The sequence below is a fragment of the Oncorhynchus mykiss genome, chromosome 15 (assembly GCF_013265735.2).
Source record: "Oncorhynchus mykiss isolate Arlee chromosome 15, USDA_OmykA_1.1, whole genome shotgun sequence".
NCBI lineage: Eukaryota > Metazoa > Chordata > Actinopteri > Salmoniformes > Salmonidae > Oncorhynchus > Oncorhynchus mykiss.
The window spans coordinates 71043016-71065914 of NC_048579.1; the positions used below are offsets into that span (position 1 = coordinate 71043016).

The 22899-nt window shown below is 45.8% G+C and overlaps 1 protein-coding gene across 1 annotated transcript in view; it reads left to right on the forward strand.

Annotated features, from left to right (window-relative positions):
* Positions 1–19040, forward strand: part of LOC110490812 (plexin-B2) — a 184912-nt gene extending 165872 nt beyond the window's left edge. The window contains exons 25-38 of the mRNA XM_036945206.1: positions 927–1027; positions 4092–4321; positions 4613–4794; positions 5959–6025; positions 7531–7677; positions 7825–7981; positions 9657–9757; positions 10829–10913; positions 11191–11342; positions 12738–12898; positions 15563–15775; positions 15985–16060; positions 16169–16243; positions 17222–19040. Coding sequence (XP_036801101.1) covers positions 927–1027; positions 4092–4321; positions 4613–4794; positions 5959–6025; positions 7531–7677; positions 7825–7981; positions 9657–9757; positions 10829–10913; positions 11191–11342; positions 12738–12898; positions 15563–15775; positions 15985–16060; positions 16169–16243; positions 17222–17326 — 1852 coding nt within the window. The 3' untranslated portion in view covers positions 17327–19040. The remainder of the gene's footprint in view (positions 1–926; positions 1028–4091; positions 4322–4612; positions 4795–5958; positions 6026–7530; positions 7678–7824; positions 7982–9656; positions 9758–10828; positions 10914–11190; positions 11343–12737; positions 12899–15562; positions 15776–15984; positions 16061–16168; positions 16244–17221) is intronic.
* The last annotated feature ends 3859 nt before the right edge of the window (positions 19041–22899 follow it).

Below are 22899 nucleotides of genomic sequence, written 5' to 3' on the forward strand. Positions count from 1 at the left end.
TGGACTGTTCCTATGTGTTAGTAGTCTAATGGTCTGTTCCTATGTGTTAATGTCTGTAGTCTAATGGTCTGTTCCTATGTGTTAGTAGTCTAATGGGCTGTTCCTATGTGTTAATGTCTAATGGACTGTTCCTATGTGTTAATGTCTAATGGACTGTTCCTATGTGTTACTGTCTGTAGTCTAATGGACTGGTCCTATGTGTTAATGTCTGTAGTTTAATGGACTGTTCCTATGTGTTAATGTCTGTAGTCTAATGGACTGTTCCTATGTGTTAATGTCTGTAGTCTAATGGACTGTTCCTGTGTGTTAATGTCTGTAGTCTAATGGACTGTTCCTATGTGTTAATGTCTAATGGACTGTTCCTGTGTGTTAATGTCTAATGGACTGTTCCTATGTGTTAATGTCTAATGGACTGTTCCTATGTGTTAGTAGTCTAATGGGCTGTTCCTATGTGTTAATGTCTAATGGACTGTTCCTGTGTGTTAATGTCTGATGGACTGTTCCTGTGTGTTAATGTCTAATGGACTGTTCCTATGTGTTAGTAGTCTAATGGGCTGTTCCTATGTGTTAATGTCTAATGGACTGTTCCTATGTGTTAGTAGTCTAATGGACTGTTCCTATGTGTTAGTAGTCTAATGGACTGTTCCTATGTGTTAGTAGTCTAATGGACTGTTCCTATGTGTTAGTAGTCTAATGGACAGTTCCTGTGTGTTAATGTCTGTACTCTAATGGACAGTTTCTGTGTGTTAATGTCTGTACTCTAATGGACTGTTTCCTATGTGTTAATGTCTGTAGTCTAATGGACTGTTCCTATGTGTTAATGTCTGTAGTCTAATGGACTGTTCCTATGTGTTAATGTCTGTAGTCTAATGGACTGTTCCTATGTGTTAATGTCTATAGTCTAATGGACTGTTCCTATGTGACAGGAGGAAGAGCCAGCAGGCAGAGAGAGAGTATGAGAAAGTGAAACACCAGTTGGATCATCTGGAGGAGAGCGTGAGAGACCGCTGCAAGAAGGAATTCACAGGTATGTTCACACTATCACACACACTATCACACACCATACACACTGCTATAACATTACACACCATACACACTGCTATAACATTACACACACACTAAAACACACCACAGATCAAATCAAATCAAATGTATTTATATAGCCCTTCGTACATCAGCTGATATCTCAAAGTGATGTACAGAAACCCAGCCTAAAACCCCAAACAGCAAGCAATGCAGGTGTAGAAGCACGGTGGCTAGGAAAAACTCCCTAGAAAGGCCAAAACCTAGGAAGAAACCTAGAGAGGAACCAGGCTATGTGGGGTGGCCAGTCCTCTTCTGGCTGTGCCGGGTGGAGATTATAACAGAACATGGCCAAGATGTTCAAATGTTCATAAATGACCAGCATGGTCCAATAATAATAAGGCAGAACAGTTGAAACTGGAGCAGCAGCACAGTCAGGTGGACTGGGGACAGCAAGGAGTCATCATGTCAGGTAGTGCTGAGGCATGGTCCTAGGGATCAGGTCCTCCGAGAGAGAGAGAGAGAAAGACAGAGATAATTAGAGAGAGCATACTTAAATTCACACAGGACACCGAATAGGACAGGAGAAGTACTCCAGATATAACAAACTGACCCTAGCCCCCCGACACATAAACTACTGCAGCATAAATACTGGAGGCTGAGACAGGAGGGGTCAGGAGACACTGTGGCCCCATCCGATGACACCCCCGGACAGGGCCAAACAGGAAGGATATAACCCCACCCACTTTGCCTAAGCACAGCCCCCACACCACTAGAGGGATATCTTCAACCACCAACTTACCATCCTGAGACGAGGCCGAGTATAGCCCACAAAGATCTCCGCCGCGGCACAACCCACACTGCTATAACATTACACACACACTATCACACACCATACACACTGCTATAACATTACACACCACACACACTGCTATAACATTACACACACACTATCACACACCATACACACTGCTATAACATTACACACCACACACACTGCTATAACATTACACACACACACTATCACACACCACACACACTGCTATAACATTACACACACACTATCACACACCACACACACTGCTATAACATTACACGCCATACACACTGCTATAACATTGCACACACACTATCACACACCACACACACTGCTATAACATTACACACACACTATCACACACCATACACACTACTATAACATTACACACACACTATCAAATCAAATGTTATTAGTCACATGCGCCGAATACAACAGGTGTAGATCTTACAGTGAAATGCTTACTTACAAGCCCCTAACCAACAATGCAGTTTAAAAAAAGAATAAGAAATAAAAGTACCAAATAATTAAAGAGCAGCAGTAAAATAACAATAGCGAGACTGTATACAGGGGGTACCGGTACAGAGTCAATGTGGAGGCTATATACAGGGGGTACCGGTACAGAGTCGATGTGGAGACTGTATACAGGGGGTTCCGGTACAGAGTCAATGTGGAGGCTATATACAGGGGGTTCCGGTACAGAGTCGATGTGGAAACTGTATACAGGGGGTACCGGTACAGAGTCGATGTGGAGACTGTATACAGGGGGTTCCGGTACAGAGTCGATGTGGAGACTGTATACAGGGGGTACCGGTACAGAGTCGATGTGGAGACTGTATACAGGGGGTACCGGTACAGAGTCGATGTGGAGACTGTATACAGGGGGTTCCGGTACAGAGTCGATGTGGAGACTGTATACAGGGGGTACCGGTACATAGTCAATGTGCTGGACCACCGGTTAGTCGAGGTAATATGTACAGTTGAAGTTGGAAGTTTAAATGTATTTTGCTGAGGTGTATGTAAACTCAGTTTTTCACAATTCCTGACATTTAATCCTAGTAAAAATTCTCTGTCTTAGGTCAGTTAAAGTTCAGTTTGGTTTCTCCTAGGAGCTAGTCTTGTTGCGTTCGGTTTCTCCTAGGAGCTAGTCTTGTTGCATTTGGGTTCTCCTAGGAGCTAGTCTTGTTGCGTTTGGGTTCTCCTAGGAGCTAGTCTTGTTGCGTTGGGGTTCTACTAGGAGCTAATCTTGTTGCGTTTGGGTTCTACTAGGAGCTAGTTTTGTTGCGTTCGGGTTCTCTTAGGAGCTAGTCTTGTTGCGTTCGGGTTCTCCTAGGAGCTCGTCTTGTTGCGTTCGGGTTCTCTTAGGAGCTCGTCTTGTTGCGTTTGGGTTCTCTTAGGAGCTAGTCTTGTTTTTGCGTTCGGGTTCTACTAGGAGCTAGTCTTGTTGTTGCGTTTGGGTTCTACTAGGAGCTAGTCTTGTTGCGTTTGGGTTCTACTAGGAGCTAGTCTTGTTGTTGCGTTTGGGTTCTACTAGGAGCTAGTCTTGTTGTTGCGTTTAGGTTCTACTAGGAGCTAGTCTTGTCATTGTGTTCGGGTTCTCTTAGGAGCTAGTCTTGTTGCGTTTGGGTTCTACTAGGAGCTAGTCTTGTTGTTGCGTTCGGGTTCTACTAGGAGCTAGTCTTGTTGCGTTCGTGTTCTACTAGGAGCTAGTCTTGTTGCGTTCGGGTTCTACTAGGAGCTAGTCTTGTTGTTGCGTTCGGGTTCTACTAGGAGCTAGTCTTGTTGTTGCATTCAGGTTCTACTAGGAGCTAGTCTTGTTGTTGCATTCAGGTTCTACTAGGAGCTAGTCTTGTTGTTGCGTTCGGGTTCTACTAGGAGCTAGTCTTGTTGTTGCGTTCGGGTTCTGCTAGGAGCTAGTCTTGTTGCGTTTGGGTTCTACTAGGAGCTAGTCTTGTTGTTGCATTCAGGTTCTACTAGGAGCTAGTCTTGTTGTTGCGTTCAGGTTCTACTAGGAGCTAGTCTTGTTGTTGCGTTTGGGTTCTACTAGGAGCTAGTCTTGTTGCGTTTGGGTTCTACTAGGAGCTAGTCTTGTTGTTGCGTTCGGGTTCTACTAGGAGCTAGTCTTGTTGCATTCGGGTTCTACTAGGAGCTAGTCTTGTTGTTGCGTTTGGGTTCTACTAGGAGCTAGTCTTGTTGTTGCGTTTGGGTTCTACTAGGAGCTAGTCTTGTTGTGTTCTGTATCTTCCTCCAGACCTGATGATTGAGATGGAGGACCAGACCAATGACCTGAGTGAGGCCAGGATCCCCTTCCTGGACTATAAGACCTACACAGACCGGGTCTTCTTCCTGCCCTCTAAAGACGGGGACAACGACGTCATGATCACTGGCAAGCTGGACATCCCCGAGGGGCGGAAGGTCATCGTAGCTCAAGCCCTCAACCAGTTCTCTAACCTGCTCAACTCTAAGACCTTCCTCATCAATGTAGGTTTACTCAGCTAGCTGAGATGACTGACTGTTTCTCTCCCTGTCTGTCTGGCTCTGTCTGCCTGTCTGTTAGTCTGTCTGCCTGTCTGTTAGTCTGTCTGCCTGTCTGTTAGTCTGTCTGCCTGTCTGTTAGTCTGTCTGCCTGTCTGTTAGTCTGTCTGCCTGTCTAAAGTACCTGTGCCAAGATACAGTTTGAGTATTGCCGTCGTTCTATACCTACAGATGTTCTATGGAGTTATACTGAGTTGCTAACCCCATCTCTCTGTTGCGTTCTCTGTGTGTTCTCAGTTCATCAAGACCTTGGAGGGCCGTCCAGACTTTAATGCCAGGTCCAGGGTCTACTTTGCCTCGTTACTGACCGTGGCTCTGCATGGTAAACTAGAGTACTACACAGACATCATGAGAAGCCTGCTGCTGGAGCTGATGGAGGAATACGTGCACAGCAAGAACCCCAAACTCATGCTGCGCAGGTGAGACACACCCTGCCTTCCAATCAGGCTTGTCTTCATGAAAACAGGCATTTGTTATTGGACAAGGTTCGATAGTATCTCTCTGTTGCGTAGTGTTTTAGTATGGTGCCTAGTAAACCCAGGTGGTGACAGTAGTTAACATGCTGACTGTGTGTGTACAGGTCAGATAGTAGTTAACATGTTGACTGTGTGTGCAGGTCAGACAGTAGTTAACATGTTGACTGTGTGTACAGGTCAGACAGTAGTTAACATATTGACTGTTTGTGTACAGGTCAGACAGTAGTTAACATGTTGACTGTGTGTGTACAGGTCAGACAGTAGTTAACATGCTGACTGTGTGTGTACAGGTCAGACAGTAGTTAACATGTTGACTGTGTGTGTACAGGTCAGACAGTAGTTAACATGTTGACTGTGTGCAGGTCAGAGACAGTTAACATGTTGACTGTGTGTACAGGTCAGACAGTAGTTAACATGTTGACTGTGTGTGTACAGGTCAGACAGTAGTTAACATGTTGACTGTGTGTGTACAGGTCAGACAGTAGTTAACATGTTGACTGTGTGTGTACAGGTCAGACAGTAGTTAACATGTTGACTGTGTGCAGGTCAGAGACAGTTAACATGTTGACTGTGTGTACAGGTCAGACAGTAGTTAACATGTTGACTGTGTGTGTACAGGTCAGACAGTAGTTAACATGTTGACTGTGTGTGTACAGGTCAGACAGTAGTTAACATGTTGACTGTGTGTGTACAGGTCAGACAGTAGTTAACATGTTGACTGTGTGCAGGTCAGAGTCAGTAGGTTAACATGTTGACTGTGTGTACAGGTCAGACAGTAGTTAACATGTTGACTGTGTGTGTACAGGTCAGACAGTAGTTAACATGTTGACTGTGTGTACAGGTCAGAGACAGTAGTTAACATGTTGACTGTGTGTGTACAGGTCAGAGACAGTAGTTAACATGTTGACTGTGTGCAGGTCAGAGACAGTAGTTAACATGTTGACTGTGTGTGTACAGGTCAGACAGTAGTTAACATGTTGACTGTGTGTGTACAGGTCAGACAGTAGTTAACATGTTGACTGTGTGTGTACAGGTCAGACAGTAGTTAACATGTTGACTGTGTGTGTACAGGTCAGACAGTAGTTAACATGTTGACTGTGTGTGCAGGTCAGAGACGGTGGTGGAGAGGATGCTGTGTAACTGGATGTCCATCTGTCTGTATCAGTTCCTCAGGGTGAGACTCACCTTTTTCATTCAAACCTGCTCTCTCTCTCTCGCTCCTCTCTCTCGCTCTCTATCTCTCTCGCTCTCCATCTCTCTCGCTCTCTATCTCTCTCGCTCTCTATCTTTCTCGCTCTCTATCTCTCTCGCTCTCTATCTCTCTCGCTCCTCTCTCTCGCTCCTCTCTCTCGCTCCTCTCTCTCGCTCCTCTCTCTCGCTCTCTCTCTCTCTCGCTCTCTCTCTCGCTCCTCTCTCTCTCTCGCTCCTCTCTCTCTCTCGCTCTCTATCTCTCTCGCTCTCTATCTCTCTCGCTCTCTATCTCTCTCGCTCCTCTCTCTCTCTCTCGCTCCTCTCTCTCTCTCTCGCTCCTCTCTCTCGCTCCTCTCTCTCGCTCCTCTCTCTCTCTCTCTCTCTCGCTCCTCTCCCTCGCTCCTCTCTCTCGCTCCTCTCGCTCTCTCTCTCTCGCTCCGCTCGCTCCGCTCTCTCTCTCTCGCTCCTCTCTCTCGCTCTCTCTCGCTCCTCTCTCTCGCTCCTCTCTCTCGCTCTCTCTCGCTCCTCTCTCTCGCTCCTCTCTCTCTCTCTCTCTCTCTCTCTCTCTCGCTCCTCTCTCTCGCTCCTCTCTCTCTCTCTCTCTCTCGCTCCTCTCTCTCGCTCCTCTCTCTCGCTCTCTCTCGCTCCTCTCTCTCGCTCTCTCTCGCTCCTCTCTCTCGCTCCTCTCTCTCTCTCTCGCTCCTCTCTCTCGCTCCTCTCTCTCGCTCCTCTCTCTCTCTCTCTCTCTCGCTCCTCTCCCTCGCTCCTCTCTCTCGCTCCTCTCGCTCTCTCTCTCTCGCTCCGCTCGCTCCGCTCTCTCTCTCTCGCTCCTCTCTCTCGCTCTCTCTCGCTCCTCTCTCTCGCTCCTCTCTCTCGCTCTCTCTCGCTCCTCTCTCTCTCTCTCTCTCTCGCTCCTCTCTCTCTCTCTCTCTCTCTCTCTCTCTCTCTCGCTCCTCTCTCTCGCTCCTCTCTCTCTCTCTCTCTCTCGCTCCTCTCTCTCGCTCCTCTCTCTCGCTCTCTCTCGCTCCTCTCTCTCGCTCTCTCTCGCTCCTCTCTCTCGCTCTCGCTCCTCCCTCTCGCTCCTCTCTCTCGCTCTCTCTCGCTCCTCTCTCTCGCTCTCTCGCTCCGCTCGCTCGCTCCGCTCTCTCTCGCTCCTCTCTCTCTCGCTCCTCTCTCTCGCTCGCTCCTCGCTCGCTCCTCTCTCTCTCTCGCTCCTCTCTCTCTCTCGCTCCTCTCTCTCTCGCTCTCTCTCTCTCGCTCCTCTCTCTCTCTCGCTCTCCATTTCTTCTAATGTTTTAGATGAAATGTTCCAATTTATTTGGTCTTATTGATTTTTGGATTAAAGCGCTCTTTAAACAATCAGTCATGTGTGACAGTGAACATGGAGCCGTATCTTCAGTAATTACACTGAGAGAACGGTCTCATTAGAACTGATGAGCTCACTCCCCTCTCGCTGTGTGTGTGTGCATCTTCACTTTGTGTGTGTAGGACTCTGCGGGCGAACCCCTATACAAGTTGTTCAAGGCCATCAAGCACCAGGTAGAGAAGGGCCCAGTGGACGCTAAGATGAAGAAGGCCAAGTACACTCTGAACGACACGGGACTCCTAGGGGACGACGTGGAGTACTGCGTCCTGGTGAGTACACTCTGAACGACACGGGGCTCCTAGGGGACTGTGCCCAACATGTTGCTAGCATGTACCAAAACAAATGGGTGTGACCTAATCATGAGCTCAGTGTGATTCTGGATGATAGATGATTGACAGCTGTGTGTGTCCAACCAGACCCTGCAGGTGCTGGTGCACGGCGAGGGACCAGACGTGACGCCGGTGAAGGTGCTAAACTGTGACACCATCTCTCAGGTGAAGGAGAAGATCATTGAACAGGTGTACCGCAACCTGCCCTACTCACAGAGACCCAAGGTGGACAGTGTTGCTCTTGGTGAGAACACACATGGTTCTACCACTGTTATCCTGTGCTAAGAGTTGGGGGAAACAACAATGAGTTTCATATTTTTGCATGTACGTTAGTCTACATACAGTTGAAGTCAGAAGTTTACATCCACTTAGGTTGGAGTCATTAAAACTCGTTTTTCAAATCCACAAATTTCTTGTTAACAAACTATAGTTTTGTCAAGTCGGTTAGGACTTCTACTTTGTGCATGACACAAGTCATTTTTCCAACAATTGTTTACAGGCAGATTATTTCACTTATAATTCACTATATCACAATTCCAGTGGGTCAGAAGTTTACATTCACTAAGTTGGAATTTCCAGAAAATTATGTAATGTCGTTAGAAGCTTCTGATAGGCTATTTAAGTCAGTTGGAGGTGTACCTGTGGATGTATTTCAAGGCCTACCTTCAAACTCCATGCCTCTTTGCTTGGCATCATGGGAAAATCAAAATAAATCAGTAGACCTCCACAAGCAAGTATAAACACCATGGGACCACGCAGCCGTCATACTGCTCAGGAAGGAGATGCGTTCTGTCTCCTAGAGATGAACGTACTTTGGTGCGAAAAGTGCAAATCAATCCCAGAACAACAGCAAAGGACCTTGTGAAGATGCTGGAGGAAACAGGTACAAAAGTATCTATATCCACAGTAAAACGAGTCCTATATCGACATAACCTGAAAGGCCGCTCAGCAAGGAAGAAGCCACTGCTCCAAAACCGCCCAAAAAAGCCAGACTACGGTTTGCAACTGCACATGGGGACAAAGATCGTACTTTTTGGAGAAATGTCCTCTGGTCTGATGAAAGGAAATTAGAACTGTTTGTCCGTAATGCTCATCGTTATGTTTGGAGGAAAAGGGGGGAGGCTTGCAAACCAAAGAACACCATTCCTACCGTGAAGCACGGGGTGGCAGCAGCATGTTGTGGAGGTGGCAGCATCATGTTGTGGTGGTGCTTTCCGGCAGGAGGGATTGGTGCACTTCACAAAATACATGGCATCATGAGGAAAGAAAATGACGTGGATATTTTGAAGCAACATCTCAAGACATCAGTCAGGAAGTTAAAGCTTGGTCCAAATGGATAATGACCCCAAGCATACTTCCAAAGTTGTGGCAAAATGGCTGAAGGACAACAAAGTCATGGTATTGGAGTGTATTGGAGTGGCCATCACAAAGCCCTGACCTCAATCCCATAGAATTGTGTGGGCAGAACTGAAGAAGTGTGTGCGAGCAAGGAGGCCTACAAACCTGACTCAGTTACACCAGCTGTGTCATGAGGAATGGGCCAAAATTCACCCAACTTATTGTGGGAAGCTTGTGGAAGGCTACCCAAAACGTTTGACCCAAGTTAAACAATATAAAGGCAATGCTACCAGATACTAATTGAGTGTATGTAAACTTCTGACCCACTGGGAATGTGATGAAAGAAATTAAAACTGAAATAAATCATTCTCTCTACTATTATTCTGACATTTCACATTCTTAAATGAAGTGGTGATCCTAACTGACCTAAGACAAGGAATTTTTACTCAGATTAAATGTCAGCAATTGTGGAAAAACTGAGTTTAAATGTATTTGGCTAAGGTGTATGTAAAATCCTGACTTCAACTGTACCTTTCAGTAATATTCTAATGTATAAGGTGCACTTCCCACCCCGTCCACAGAGTGGCGGCCTGGCTCTACAGGGCAGATCCTGTCTGACATGGACCTGACATCACAGAAGGAGGGCAGGTGGAAGAGACTCAACACCCTGGCACATTACAACGTGAGTGGCTGGCTGAGGACTTCAGCCTTGTATTCGTGTTCTCTCTGAATATCTTCTCAGCTTACTGTATAGTTAATGTGAATATCTATCAGGGCTGGCTGAGGACTTCAGCCTGGTATTCGTGTTCTCTCTGAATATCTTCTCAGCTTACTGTATAGTTAATGTGAATATCTATCAGGGCTGGCTGGCTTTATTAACGTTGAGTTGTTCCTGGGCTAAAGATGTTCGGAGTTGAGCATGCCAGATATTCCGTTGAAATGTTGGGTTTTGCTATTTCACAGTTTAATTAAACTATGTGAAACTCAAACGATATGTTTCTGTACTGTGTTAACTATACAGAAAGTATTCAGACCCCTTGACTTATTCTAAAATAGTTTAAATAATAAAAAAATGTAAAAAAATCCCCCAAGCAATCTACACACAATGCCCCGTAATGACAAAGTGTAAACAGTTTTTAAAAAATGTTTTTGCACATTTGTGTATATATATATATATTTTAATATCTTATTTACATAAGTATTCAGACCCTTTGCTCTGAGTCTCGAAATTGAGCTCCGATGCGTCCTGTTTCCATTGATCATCCTTTAGATGTTTCTACAACTTGATTGGAGTCCACCTGTAGTAAATTCTATTAATTAGACACGATTTGGAAAGGCACACTCCTTTTTATATAAGGTCCCACTGTTGACAGTGCATGTCAGAGCAATAACTAAGCCATTGAGGTCTAAGAAATTGTCTATAGTGCTCCGAGACAGGATTGTGTCGAGGCACAGATCTGAGGAAGGTTACCAGGGGGGAAAATGATGCAGCATTGAAGGTCCCCAAGAACACAGTGGTCAAACTGAGCAATCTGGGGAGAAGGGCCTAAACAGTGTTTAAACCCTTTACAATGAAGATCTGTGAAGTTATTTGGATTTTTACGAATTATCTTTGAAAGACAGAGTCGTGAAATGGGACGTTTATTTATTTTTGCTGCGTTTATATGTGGTACGGTACAGTGTTAACTATATGTGGTACTGTGTTAACTATATGTGGTACTGTGTTAACTATATGTGGTACTGTGTGTTTCAGGTGAGAGACAATGCCACGCTGGTTCTGTCCAGAGTGCTTCACACCCATCGCCAGTTCCACCAGAACCAGGATAGCCATGAAGAAAGTGAGTCCGATTTCATTATATCCTCAGTATGTTATCCCTGGGCACAGATCTAGGATCAGCCTACCTGTCCTCCAATCCTAACCTTAACTATCAGGGTGGGTAATGCGCTACTGACCTGAGATCAGCATCTTGGAAAAACTTCTCAACTTTGGGTCGTGTTCATTATGGCCAAACATTTTGCATGAGGAAACAAAAAAGAGTTGAGGTTGTCCCACCCTGTTTGAGTCTGTTGTCTTCCGTTTGATGCCCACTGAACATGTCCCTGGTGTCCCTGTAGAGAACGCCCTGTTGGAAGATGACAAGGTGTTCCACCTGGTGCGGCCTGCTGACGAGCTGGATGAGGTCAAATCTAAGAGAGGAAGTTTGAAGGCCAAGGCCACGACTAAAGCCATCGCTGAGATCTACCTGACACGACTGCTCTCTGTCAAGGTTAGTCAGTCTGATAACTACACTACCTACAGCAGTTATAGCACTACGTAGAGCAGTTATAGCACTACCTACAGCAGTTATAGCACTACCTACAGCAGTTATAGCACTACCTACAGCAGTTATAGCACTACCTACAGCAGTTATAGCACTACCTACAGCAGTTATAGCACTACGTAGAGCAGTTAAAGCACTACCTACAGCAGTTATAGCACTACCTACAGCAGTTATAGCACTACGTAGAGCAGTTAAAGCACTACGTAGAGCAGTTATAGCTCTACCTACAGCAGTTATAGCACTACCTACAGCAGTTATAGCACTACCTACAGCAGTTATAGCACTACCTACAGCAGTTATAGCACTACCTACAGCAGTTAAAGCACTACCTACAGCAGTTAAAGCACTACCTACAGCAGTTATAGCACTACCTACAGCAGTTATAGCACTACGTAGAGCAGTTAAAGCACTACGTAGAGCAGTTATAGCTCTACCTACAGCAGTTATAGCACTACCTACAGCAGTTATAGCACTACCTACAGCAGTTATAGCACTACCTACAGCAGTTATAGCACTACGTAGAGCAGTTATAGCACTACCTACAGCAGTTATAGCACTACCTACAGCAGTTATAGCACTACCTACAGCAGTTATAGCACTACGTAGAGCAGTTATAGCACTACCTACAGCAGTTATAGCACTACCTACAGCAGTTATAGCACTACGTAGAGCAGTTAAAGCACTACGTAGAGCAGTTATAGCTCTACCTACAGCAGTTATAGCACTACCTACAGCAGTTATAGCACTACCTACAGCAGTTATAGCACTACGTAGAGCAGTTAAAGCACTACTAACAGTTATAGTACTACATATAGCAGTTATAATAGGGTTATAACACCTTTAGCACAGTTCAGAATTACTCCTACATTACTGATTTGACCTGGAACATGTAGAAGATGTAGCATTGATTGGGTGGGTTGGATAGGCGACACACTGATTGGGTGGGTGGACAGGAGACACACTGACTGGGTGGGTGGACAGGAGACACACTGATTGAGTGGGTGGACAGGAGACACACTGATTGAGTGGGTGGACAGGAGACACACTGATTGAGTGGGTGGACAGGAGACACACTGATTGGGTGGGTGGACAGGAGACACACTGATTGGGTGGGTGGACAGGAGACACACTGATTGGGTGGGTGGACAGGAGACACACTGATTGGGTGGGTGTAAGTGTATGTTGGTGTACATAATGTGAGCTGATTTTTGTATCCGTGTCTGTCAGATACTGTCTACTGACCACCTAATATGATATGTGGTTGTCGCTCTGGATATGTCCTACTGTGTGTGTCCTAATGTGTGTGTGTCCTAATGTGTGTGTGTCCTCGGTGTGTTGCAGGGTACTCTGCAGCAGTTTGTGGATGATTTCTTCCGCAGTGTGTTGTGTTCTGGAGCCGTGGTTCCTCCTGCAGTTAAATACTTCTTTGACTTCCTGGATGAGCAGGCTCTGAAACACGACAACGTTGAGGAGGAGACCGTCCATATCTGGAAGACCAACAGGTACACACACACACACACACACACTGACACAAACACACACACGCATATGAACACTGTACACACGCGCGCACACACACACATGCATGCACGTAACCACACCCACAGATATGCACACTGTATACACACAATAGTTCAGTACCTCCAACCTTCTTCTACACTTGACTCCTCCTCATCGTGTTGTAGTCCTAGGGTCTGACTCCTCCTCATCGTGTTGTAGTCCTAGGGTCTGACTCCTCCTCATCGTGTTGTAGTCCTAGGGTCTGACTCCTCCTCATCGTGTTGTAGTCCTAGGGTCTGACTCCTCCTCATCGTGTTGAAGTCCTAGGGTCTGACTCCTCCTCATCGTGTTGTAGTCCTAGGGTCTGACTCCTCCTCATCGTGTTGTAGTCCTAGGGTCTGACTGCTCCTCATCGTGTTGTAGTCCTAGGGTCTGACTCCTCCTCATCGTGTTGTAGTCCTAGGGTCTGACTCCTCCTCATCGTGTTGTAGTCCTAGGGTCTGACTCCTCCTCATCGTGTTGTAGTCCTAGGGTCTGACTCCTCCTCATCGTGTTGTAGTCCTAGGGTCTGACTCCTCCTCATCGTGTTGTAGTCCTAGGGTCTGACTCCTCCTCACCGTGTTGTAGTCCTAGGGTCTGACTCCTCCTCATCGTGTTGTAGTCCTAGGGTCTGACTCCTCCTCACCGTGTTGTAGTCCTAGGGTCTGACTCCTCCTCACCATGTTGTAGTCCTAGGGTCTGACTCCTCATCGTGTTGTAGTCCTAGGGTCTGACTGTCCTCACCGTGTTGTAGTCCTAGGGTCTGACTCCTCCTCATCGTGTTGTAGTCCTAGGGTCTGACTCCTCCTCATCGTGTTGTAGTCCTAGGGTCTGACTGTCCTCATCGTGTTGTAGTCCTAGGGTCTGACTCCTCCTCATCGAGTTGTAGTCCTAGGGTCTGACTCCTCCTCATCGTGTTGTAGTCCTAGGGTCTGACTGTCCTCATCGTGTTGTAGTCCTAGGGTCTGACTGTCCTCATCGTGTTGTAGTCCTAGGGTCTGACTCCTCCTCATCGTGTTGTAGTCCTAGGGTCTGACTCCTCCTCATTGTGTTGTAGTCCTAGGGTCTTACTCCTCCTCATCGTGTTGTAGTCCTAGGGTCTGACTCCTCCTCATCGTGTTGTAGTCCTAGGGTCTGACTCCTCATCGTGTTGTAGTCCTAGGGTCTGACTCCTCCTTACCGTGTTGTAGTCCTAGGGTCTGACTCCTCCTCATCGTGTTGTAGTCCTAGGGTCTGACTCCTCCTCACCGTGTTGTAGTCCTAGGGTCTGACTCCTCCTCATCGTGTTGTAGTCCTAGGGTCTGACTCCTCATCGTATTGTAGTCCTAGGGTCTGACTCCTCATCGTGTTGTAGTCCTAGGGTCTGACTCCTCATTGTGTTGTAGTCCTAGGGTCTGACTCCTCCTTACCGTGTTGTAGTCCTAGGGTCTGACTCCTCCTCATCGTGTTGTAGTCCTAGGGTCTGACTCCTCCTCACCATGTTGTAGTCCTAGGGTCTGACTCCTAACTCCCCTGAAACCCCTGGACGTTATCAGAGTGAATTAGTGAACTCCTGTTGATGGGAACTATTAAATATAGATAGTGCTTGTGATGCGTATTGGATTGACAGGTGGGGATGAGTGGCAGAGTAAGATCTCTAGTCAGGATGAGGAGATGAAAGACTGAATTCATTAGACTCTAGAGACATCTCTCTCACTATCCATCATCTCTTCTTTCACTCACTTACTCTTCCCTTGTTTCTCTCCTCTCCTCTCTCCATTCTCAGTCCCTTCCTAGATGTCTCTCTCCTGTTTCACACACTTACTAACCCTCTTTCTCTCTCTCCCTCCCTCTCCCTTTCTCTCCCACCCCTCTCCTGCATATCAGCAAGAGGGGACATCAGCAAGCCAATTAAATGAGGGCTTTCAGTGAATGTGATTCAGCTAAAAAGGCTTGTTAATTCTCCCCCAGTATCCTGGATAATGTTCCCCAGGCCTGTTCTCCAGTCAAGAAGAGGTTTGTAGGGGTTAGAGCAGGTGTGAAGCTGAGCTGGCTAGAGGGGACGGAGAGGAAAGAGACAGATAGAGGGAGAGAACGTAAGACCTTGAGCGGGAGAGTGAGCATCCAGCCAACAAATATAAATTCTTAAAGAGGCTGTAGCTCGGTGTACCCTGAGGTGACCTGGAGGATAAGACACACACACACAGACAGACAGACAGACCGTAGTCATTAGGAATTCACTGGACCAAGGCTGATTCAGAGGTAGATGGAGATCAGATTACCCCTGCAGGCTCCCCCAGTCAGCGTTTTAATAACACAGCACTTCTAGTCCTTCTCAGAGGAGGAGCATCACACCACTGTAACATGATTTATTTTTGGACTGAGGCTGCTTTATTAGGCTTCATTCAGCCATACACCTGTTTAGTTGTGCTTTCCTGGGTTGAGTTCAGATGTCTGGGTTTGAGTGACTCAGCTTGTCTGTGAGGCAGAAGGAAAAGGGATCTGTTATCTTGTTAAATTAGATAGGAAGGAGTTGGCTTTTAGTTTGGATAGCCTGCGACTGTTTCACCTTGCTCTCATTCTGGGTTGCTCTGCGCGGTGCGGTGTGTGTTGGTGTGTATACTAATGTGTGTGTTCTCTATCCCCAGCCTGCCCATGCGTTTCTGGGTGAACATCCTGAAGAACCCTCACTTCATCTTTGACGTGCACGTGACGGAGGTGGTGGACGCATCGCTGTCCGTCATCGCTCAGACCTTCATGGACGCCTGCACCAAGACGGAACACAAACTGAGCCGGGAATCTCCCAGCAACAAGCTGCTCTATGCAAAGGAGATCTCCACCTATAAGAAGATGGTGGACGAGTGAGTTCTCTCATATTCATCCCTTTTCATGATTGACTGCCCATCAAATGAGCCGATACTGCAGTACTCTTGGCCAATATAGAGAATAGGTTGCAGTCAGAACACACCAGAAATACTCTCTTCTAGTGCATCAGAAACAACACAAGGGGATAGGTTGGTAGGACCTGGCAGCCAATCAGACATCTCTCTATCATTCTGTCTCTCCTCAGTTACTACAAGGGAATCAAGCAGATGGTCCCAGTCAGTGACCAGGACATGAACACACACCTGGCTGAGGTGTCCAGGGTACGTACATGTGACCTCACATCTGTTTGTACTTGTGTGTGGGCAGTCTTCTATTGAATCATCAGAATACAACAAAAAAATTAATCCTTCCTCCTTTGTGCTCTCCAGGAACACACAGACACGCTGAATACCCAGGCAGCCTTGCACCAGCTCTACCAGTATGCCAGCAAATACTATGACGGGGTAAAAACCTTAGGACTCACTTCCTTGTCTGGTGGTTTGAAGGCCCTATCCACTTGGTTAAGAACCTTAGGACTCACTTCCTTGTCTGGTGGTTTGAAGGCCCTATCCACTTGGTTAAGAACCTTAGGACTCACTTCCTTGTCGGGTGGTTTGAAGGCCCTATCCACTTGGTTAAGAACCTTAGGACTCACTTCCTTGTCTGGTGGTTTGAAGGCCCTATCCACTTGGTTAAGAACCTTAGGACTCACTTCCTTGTTTGGTGGTTTGAAGGCCCTATCCACTTGGTTAAGAACCTTAGGACTCACTTCCTTGGTGGTTTGAAGGCCCTATCCACTTGGTTAAGAACCTTAGGACTCACTTCCTTGTCTGGTGGTTTGAAGGCCCTATCCACTTGGTTAAGAACCTTAGGACTCACTTCCTTGTCTGGTGGTTTGAAGGCCCTATCCACTTGGTTAAGAACCTTAGGACTCACTTCCTTGTCTGGTGGTTTGAAGGCCCTATCCACTTGGTTAAGAACCTTAGGACTCACTTCCTTGTCTGGTGGTTTGAAGGCCCTATCCACTTGGTTAAGAACCTTAGGACTCACTTCCTTGTCTGGTGGTTTGAAGGCCCTATCCACTTGGTTAAGAACCTTAGGACTCACTTCCTTGTCTGGTGGTTTGAAGGCCCTATCCACTTGGTTAAGAACCTTAGGACTCACTTCCTTGTTTGGTGGTTTGAAGGCCCTATCCACTTGGTTAAGAACCTTAGGACTCACTTCCTTGTTTGGTGGTTTGAAGGCCCTATCCTCTTGGTTCCTACATCCTGTAGGAAATTAGACAAATTAATGTCACTTGCTGTCGCAGGAAAATCTGTTTACTAGTGTCTCTTTTGTGTCCTCTCTCATTTTTCCCTCCCTCCCTCTCTCCCTCTCTCCCTCCCTCCCTCCCTCCCTCCCTCCCTCCCTCCCTCCCTCCCTCCCTCCCTCCCTCCCTCCAGATCATCCAGTCTTTAGATGATGACCCAGCCGCCCAGAGTAAACAGCTGACCCTGCGGCTGCAGCAGATAGCCGCCGCCCTCGAGAACAAAGTCACCGATCTTTAACCTCTGACCCCTAGAGAAAGGGGGAGGAGCTATGGGACCACTCTGTAGACCAAGATGAGGGGGACCGGAGACTGAGGCAGACTTCAGACTATTACAGTATCAACCATGAAGAGCTACACATATCTCTTCCCCCTAGAGACATGAGAAGCTGTGGGAAACTATTGCGTTTTGGCCAAAATACTTGTAAAGGAGCAGAGCTACTGGGCCAAAGTTGGACAGGGTGATCCCTAATCATCAGTCTCCCTCTCTCTCTCTCTGACTCTATGGATCCTATAGACTGAATGAGCAAGGGCCTTCAGTATAGTCCCTGAGTGAGCTAGCAGACTGTAAACCCAGCCTACAGAGGATATACGGTACACCACCACTGACCAACCATAGCAACTATACCTGTCAGTCCCATGATATACAACCTGGTGTTGATGACTTGCAGCTTGCACAGAGAATCAGATGTTTAATGTGCTCCAGAGTAGACCCGACTTAGGAGAGTGGTGTTGTATGTAAATATATTTTTATGGCACAGGCTTTATGCAAAAGACGCTTTACATACCAAGATGAAATTATTTTTTAAAGGATGGATGGGCACAACTAAGTTTGTTAATTTGTGTTTTTAAAAAGTTTCTAGAAGCGAAGAAGCAGGGTGTTCCATGATGTCATATCCTGTGTTTAATCGATTGGTTGCTTACTGTGTAATCTGCATTGCCATTGGCTAGTTATGACTGGTTAATCACTTTGTTTTTGTCATGATTTGTATTTGTCGTTGATATATTTTGGATGTGGGTTCTCAGTGTAGTGCACTATGCAGGGGAATAGGGTGCAGCCTTGAACCTCTTCACATGATGACTGTGTCCCTATTCAGGGTCAGCTCTCCCCTATACGGTAGTAAAACCAGCCCACCGGACTAAAAGATGAAGCACATTCATACTGTACCATTGATATCAACGTCTCACTGAAAGTAACTGGTGGACATAGTCAAGCGTGTGTAGGAGCTCTAACTAAGTGCCAATACACAGTAGAGCTGAAGTTGAACATCTTCTCATTTTTATACAATAAATAAATCATTTGTCTTCATTTTTCCATCTTGGGTCCAGACATAGTACGTATGTGGATAGATGAATCAGGGCTCTGTTTATCTGAAATAGTACTATGTGGATAGATGAATCAGGGCTCTGTTTATCAGAAATAGTACTATGTGGATAGATGAATCAGGGCTCTGTTTATCTGAAATAGTATGTATGTGGATAGATTAATGTTTATCTGAAATAGTAACCACTTTAGCTCAATGCTGATAGTATAGAATGTTTGCTGGTATGTTTTATGCCATAATTGTTTTTCCTGTATCATTTTTTAAAACTGTTTATTTCAAAATGGCTCTTATTGTCGTTGTAGACCATTGCCTGTGTGTGAAACATGAGACTAGATATGGAAAAGAGAAATGCTAAAATGATCATTACTTATGTATATAATTGAATGGTACTTGTGTAAATCATTGAGCTGTGAACCACCATGACTTGTGGAGGTTGTCTACAGCACAGGTACTGCCTTTCTCTAGTGATCCCTGTCACCACTGTCAATTCTTCTGAAACCATTTCAATGGATTTCAAACATCCTTAAATCATTTGCCAAATAGTTGTCACGTCGTCATCAGCTCGTTTGTTTCTTCTGCTATGCAACTGTTTCATTTTGAATCACTCCTCAAATATATTTTAATACTAAACCACTGTGTTGCTGTGTTGTCATGCTGAAGCTATAGGGGGTAGATGAATAGAATGTCTCTATGGTACATGATGTGATGCTGCATATATCCTCACATATTGACCTGGTTATGTCTTTAAGGTGCATCCAAAATGCTACTTATATAGTGTGCTACCCCAAAAAAGTGCACTATAAAAGGCAATAGTGGTATTTGGGGCGCTGCCTAAGTGTGTCTGAGTTCATCTGAGCATTGTTAGGTTGTTCCTTACTGTGTTCACCACTCATAGGGTCAAATGGGGACACTTGTGCAACTCTGATAAATATTAATGCGTCTTTTGAATTGAAATTCAAGTCTTTCCTCAACTACAGGATTAGTCTCAGTTCATCTGAGGATGCTGGGTTCTCCTTGCTTGCCAGCTATATGGGTGAATGAGGACTAATCCTAATATGGGATATGACTAAGCACCTAACTCAGACACTTGGATGAATGAGGACTAATCCTAATATGGGATATGATTTAACACCTAACTCAGACACTTGGATGAATGAGGACTAATCCTAATATGGGATATGACTTAGCACCTAACTCAGACACTTGCACAACTCTGTCATGAATGTTAACAGGAATTGAGACTCTATCCTCAGGTTGTGATTGGTCTCAGAACCCCTCTGTTACCATAGCAGGTGGCTATGACTGAGAATAAGTCTCAAACGGCACCCTATTCCCTATAGGGCACTGGTTAAAAAAAGTAGTGCCTTAGGGGGTAGATGGCATCAGCAGACTGTCTGGTGTTGCTATGGCTGCCAGTCACATACCCCGTCTCTGCCCACTCTAAAGGACCCACACCAGCCAGACAGACGGACACAGCAGGGGAACTCCTTTGATCTCTAATTACAATGACTGCACAAGTCATCACTGACTGACTCATTTATGCATTCTCTTTATTCATTTTCTTTGTCACTTTCTCTCTTGTTCTCCATGGTTCTTTCTCACTCTTCTCCTCTCTCTCCTCTCTCCTTCTCTCTCTCCTCTCTCCTTCTCTCTCCTCTCTCCTTCTCTCTCCTCTCTCCTCTCTCCTTCTCTCTCCTCTCACCTTCTCTCTCTCCTCTCTCCTTCTCTCTCTCCTCTCTCCTTCTCTCTCCTCTCTCCTTTTCTCTCTCCTCTCTCCTTCTCTCTCTCCTCTCTCCTCTCTCCTTTTCTCTCTCCTCTCTCCTTCTCTCTCTCCTCTCTCCTCTCTCGTTCTCTCTCCTCTCGTTCTCTCTCCTCTCGTTCTCTCCTCTCTCGTTCTCTCCTCTCTCGTTCTCTCTCCTCTCTCGTTCTCTCTCCTCTCTTGTTCTCTCTTGTTCTCTCTCCTCTCCCGTTCTCTCTCCTCTCTCGTTCTCTCTCCTCTCTCTTTCTCTCTCCTCTCTCGGCCTCTCTCGTTCTCTCGCCTCTCTCGTTCTCTCGCCTCTCTCGTTCTCTCTCTCCTCTCTCGTTCTCTCTCTCCTCTCTCGTTTTCTCTCTCTCTCATGCTGACAGTATTGCAGAGGTTTAATTCTCTTAATGAATAGAGGATTGGTGGTAATAAAGGTAGTGATGATGGGCGGAGGAAAGAGAAGACATGCTTATTTGATTTATTATCAGATAATTAGGGTGTCCCTCAAATGGTACCCTGTACATTACACTGTAATGGGTAAAACCATGACACGGTCAACACTGTAATGGGTAAAACCATGACACGGTCAACACTGTAATGGGTAAAACCATGGCACTTTCAACACTGTAATGGGTAAAACCATTTACACGGTCAACACTATAATGGGTAAAACCATGACACTTTCAACACTAATGGGTAAAACCATGACACGGTCAACACTGTAATGGGTAAAACCATGACACGGTCAACACTGTAATGGGTAAAACCATGACACGGTCAACACTGTAATGGGTAAAACCATGACACGGTCAACACTGTAATGGGTAAAACCATGACACGGTCAACACTGTAATGGGTAAAACCATGACACGGTCAACACTGTAATGGGTAAAACCATGACACTTTCAACACTGTAATGGGTAAAACCATGACACGGTCAACACTGTAATGGGTAAAACCATGACACGGTCAACACTGTAATGGGTAAAACCATGACATGGTCAACACTGTAATGGGTAAAACCATTGACACGGTCAACACTGTAATGGGTAAAACCCTGACACGGTCAACACTGTAATGGGTAAAACCATTGACACGGTCAACACTGTAATGGGTAAAACCATTGACACGGTCAACACTGTAATGGGTAAAACCATTGACACGGTCAACACTGCAATGGGTAAAACCATGACATGGTCAACACTGTAATGGGTAAAACCATGACACGGTCAACACTGTAATGGGTAAAACCATTGACACGGTCAACACTGTAATGGGTAAAACCATTGACACGGTCAACACTGTAATGGGTAAAACCATTGACACGGTCAACACTGTAATGGTTAAAACCATGACACGGTCAACACTGTAATGGGTAAAACCATTGACACGGTCAACACTGTAATGGGTAAAACCATTGACACGGTCAACACTGTAATGGGTAAGTGATATGTGTGTTGACTGACTGAACACAGCAGACCAGTGTTTTCCTCCCTACATCCTAACAGTGTGTTTTGGACTACAGATGAAAGATTTGTTGGGCTGCAGATGGGGCTGTAGCAACAACTGTTTAATCAATCACAGTGAGGACAAACCCAATACTCACCACTTCTTAATGGTTCAGAAAGGAGAGCTTGGTGGAGTGCTTTATGGAGCCACCCATACTCAACATGAGTGTTTTTTAGTCAGAGAATGTTGATTGAGGCTAATTTTGTTCAAGAGATCAGCTGGTGTGTGTGTGCGTGCGTCCTCAGACAGATCTGATTCCTCCTCTGTCTGTTAAGCCTGTTGGTGTTCCTGACTGTGGCCTGGACTGGGTTGGCATGAAGAGTGTTGAGATGTCCTCCCGCCCATGTTAGTGAATCGGCTGGCTGTGTGGAAACTAGACTTCTAACCAAATGCCCCTGCCCAACCCTGCCTTGCCCTGCCTAGCAGAGGAGAAGTGGGCAACACAAGTAGAGAATGCCAGCCAGATACCCCAGCCCCTTCCAGGTCTGGTCTGGGGCTCCTCTTCTCTGCAGTCTCAGCCATGACTGACTGAACTCTGGCCAACACTGGTCCAACAGCCAGACTTCCATTCCTCTACATCTCTTAAAGCCCCAACATACAGACCCTTTGGTATACAATACCGTCTGTTCAACACCACATACAGAACCCCTTGGTATACAATACAGTCTGTTCAACACCACATACAGAACCCCTTGGTATACAATACAGTCTGTTCAACACCACATACAGAACCCCTTGGTATACAATACAGTCTGTTCAACACCACATACAGAACCCCTTGGTATACAATACAGTCTGTTCAACACCACATACAGAACCCCTTGGTATACAATACAGTCTGTTCAACACTACATACAGAACCCCTTGGTATACAATACAGTCTGTTCAACACTACATACAGAACCCCTTGGTATACAATACAGTCTGTTCAACACTACATACAGAACCCCTTGGTATACAATACAGTCTGTTCAACACTACATACAGAACCCCTTGGTATACAATACAGTCTGTTCAACACTACATACAGAACCCCTTGGTATACAATACAGTCTGTTCAACACTACATACAGAACCCCTTGGTATACAATACAGTCTGTTCAACACCACATACAGACCCCCTTGGTATACAATACCGTCTGTTCAACACCACATACAGACCCCCTTGGTATACAATACAGTCTGTTCAACACTACATACAGACCCCCTTGGTATACAATACAGTCTGTTCAACAC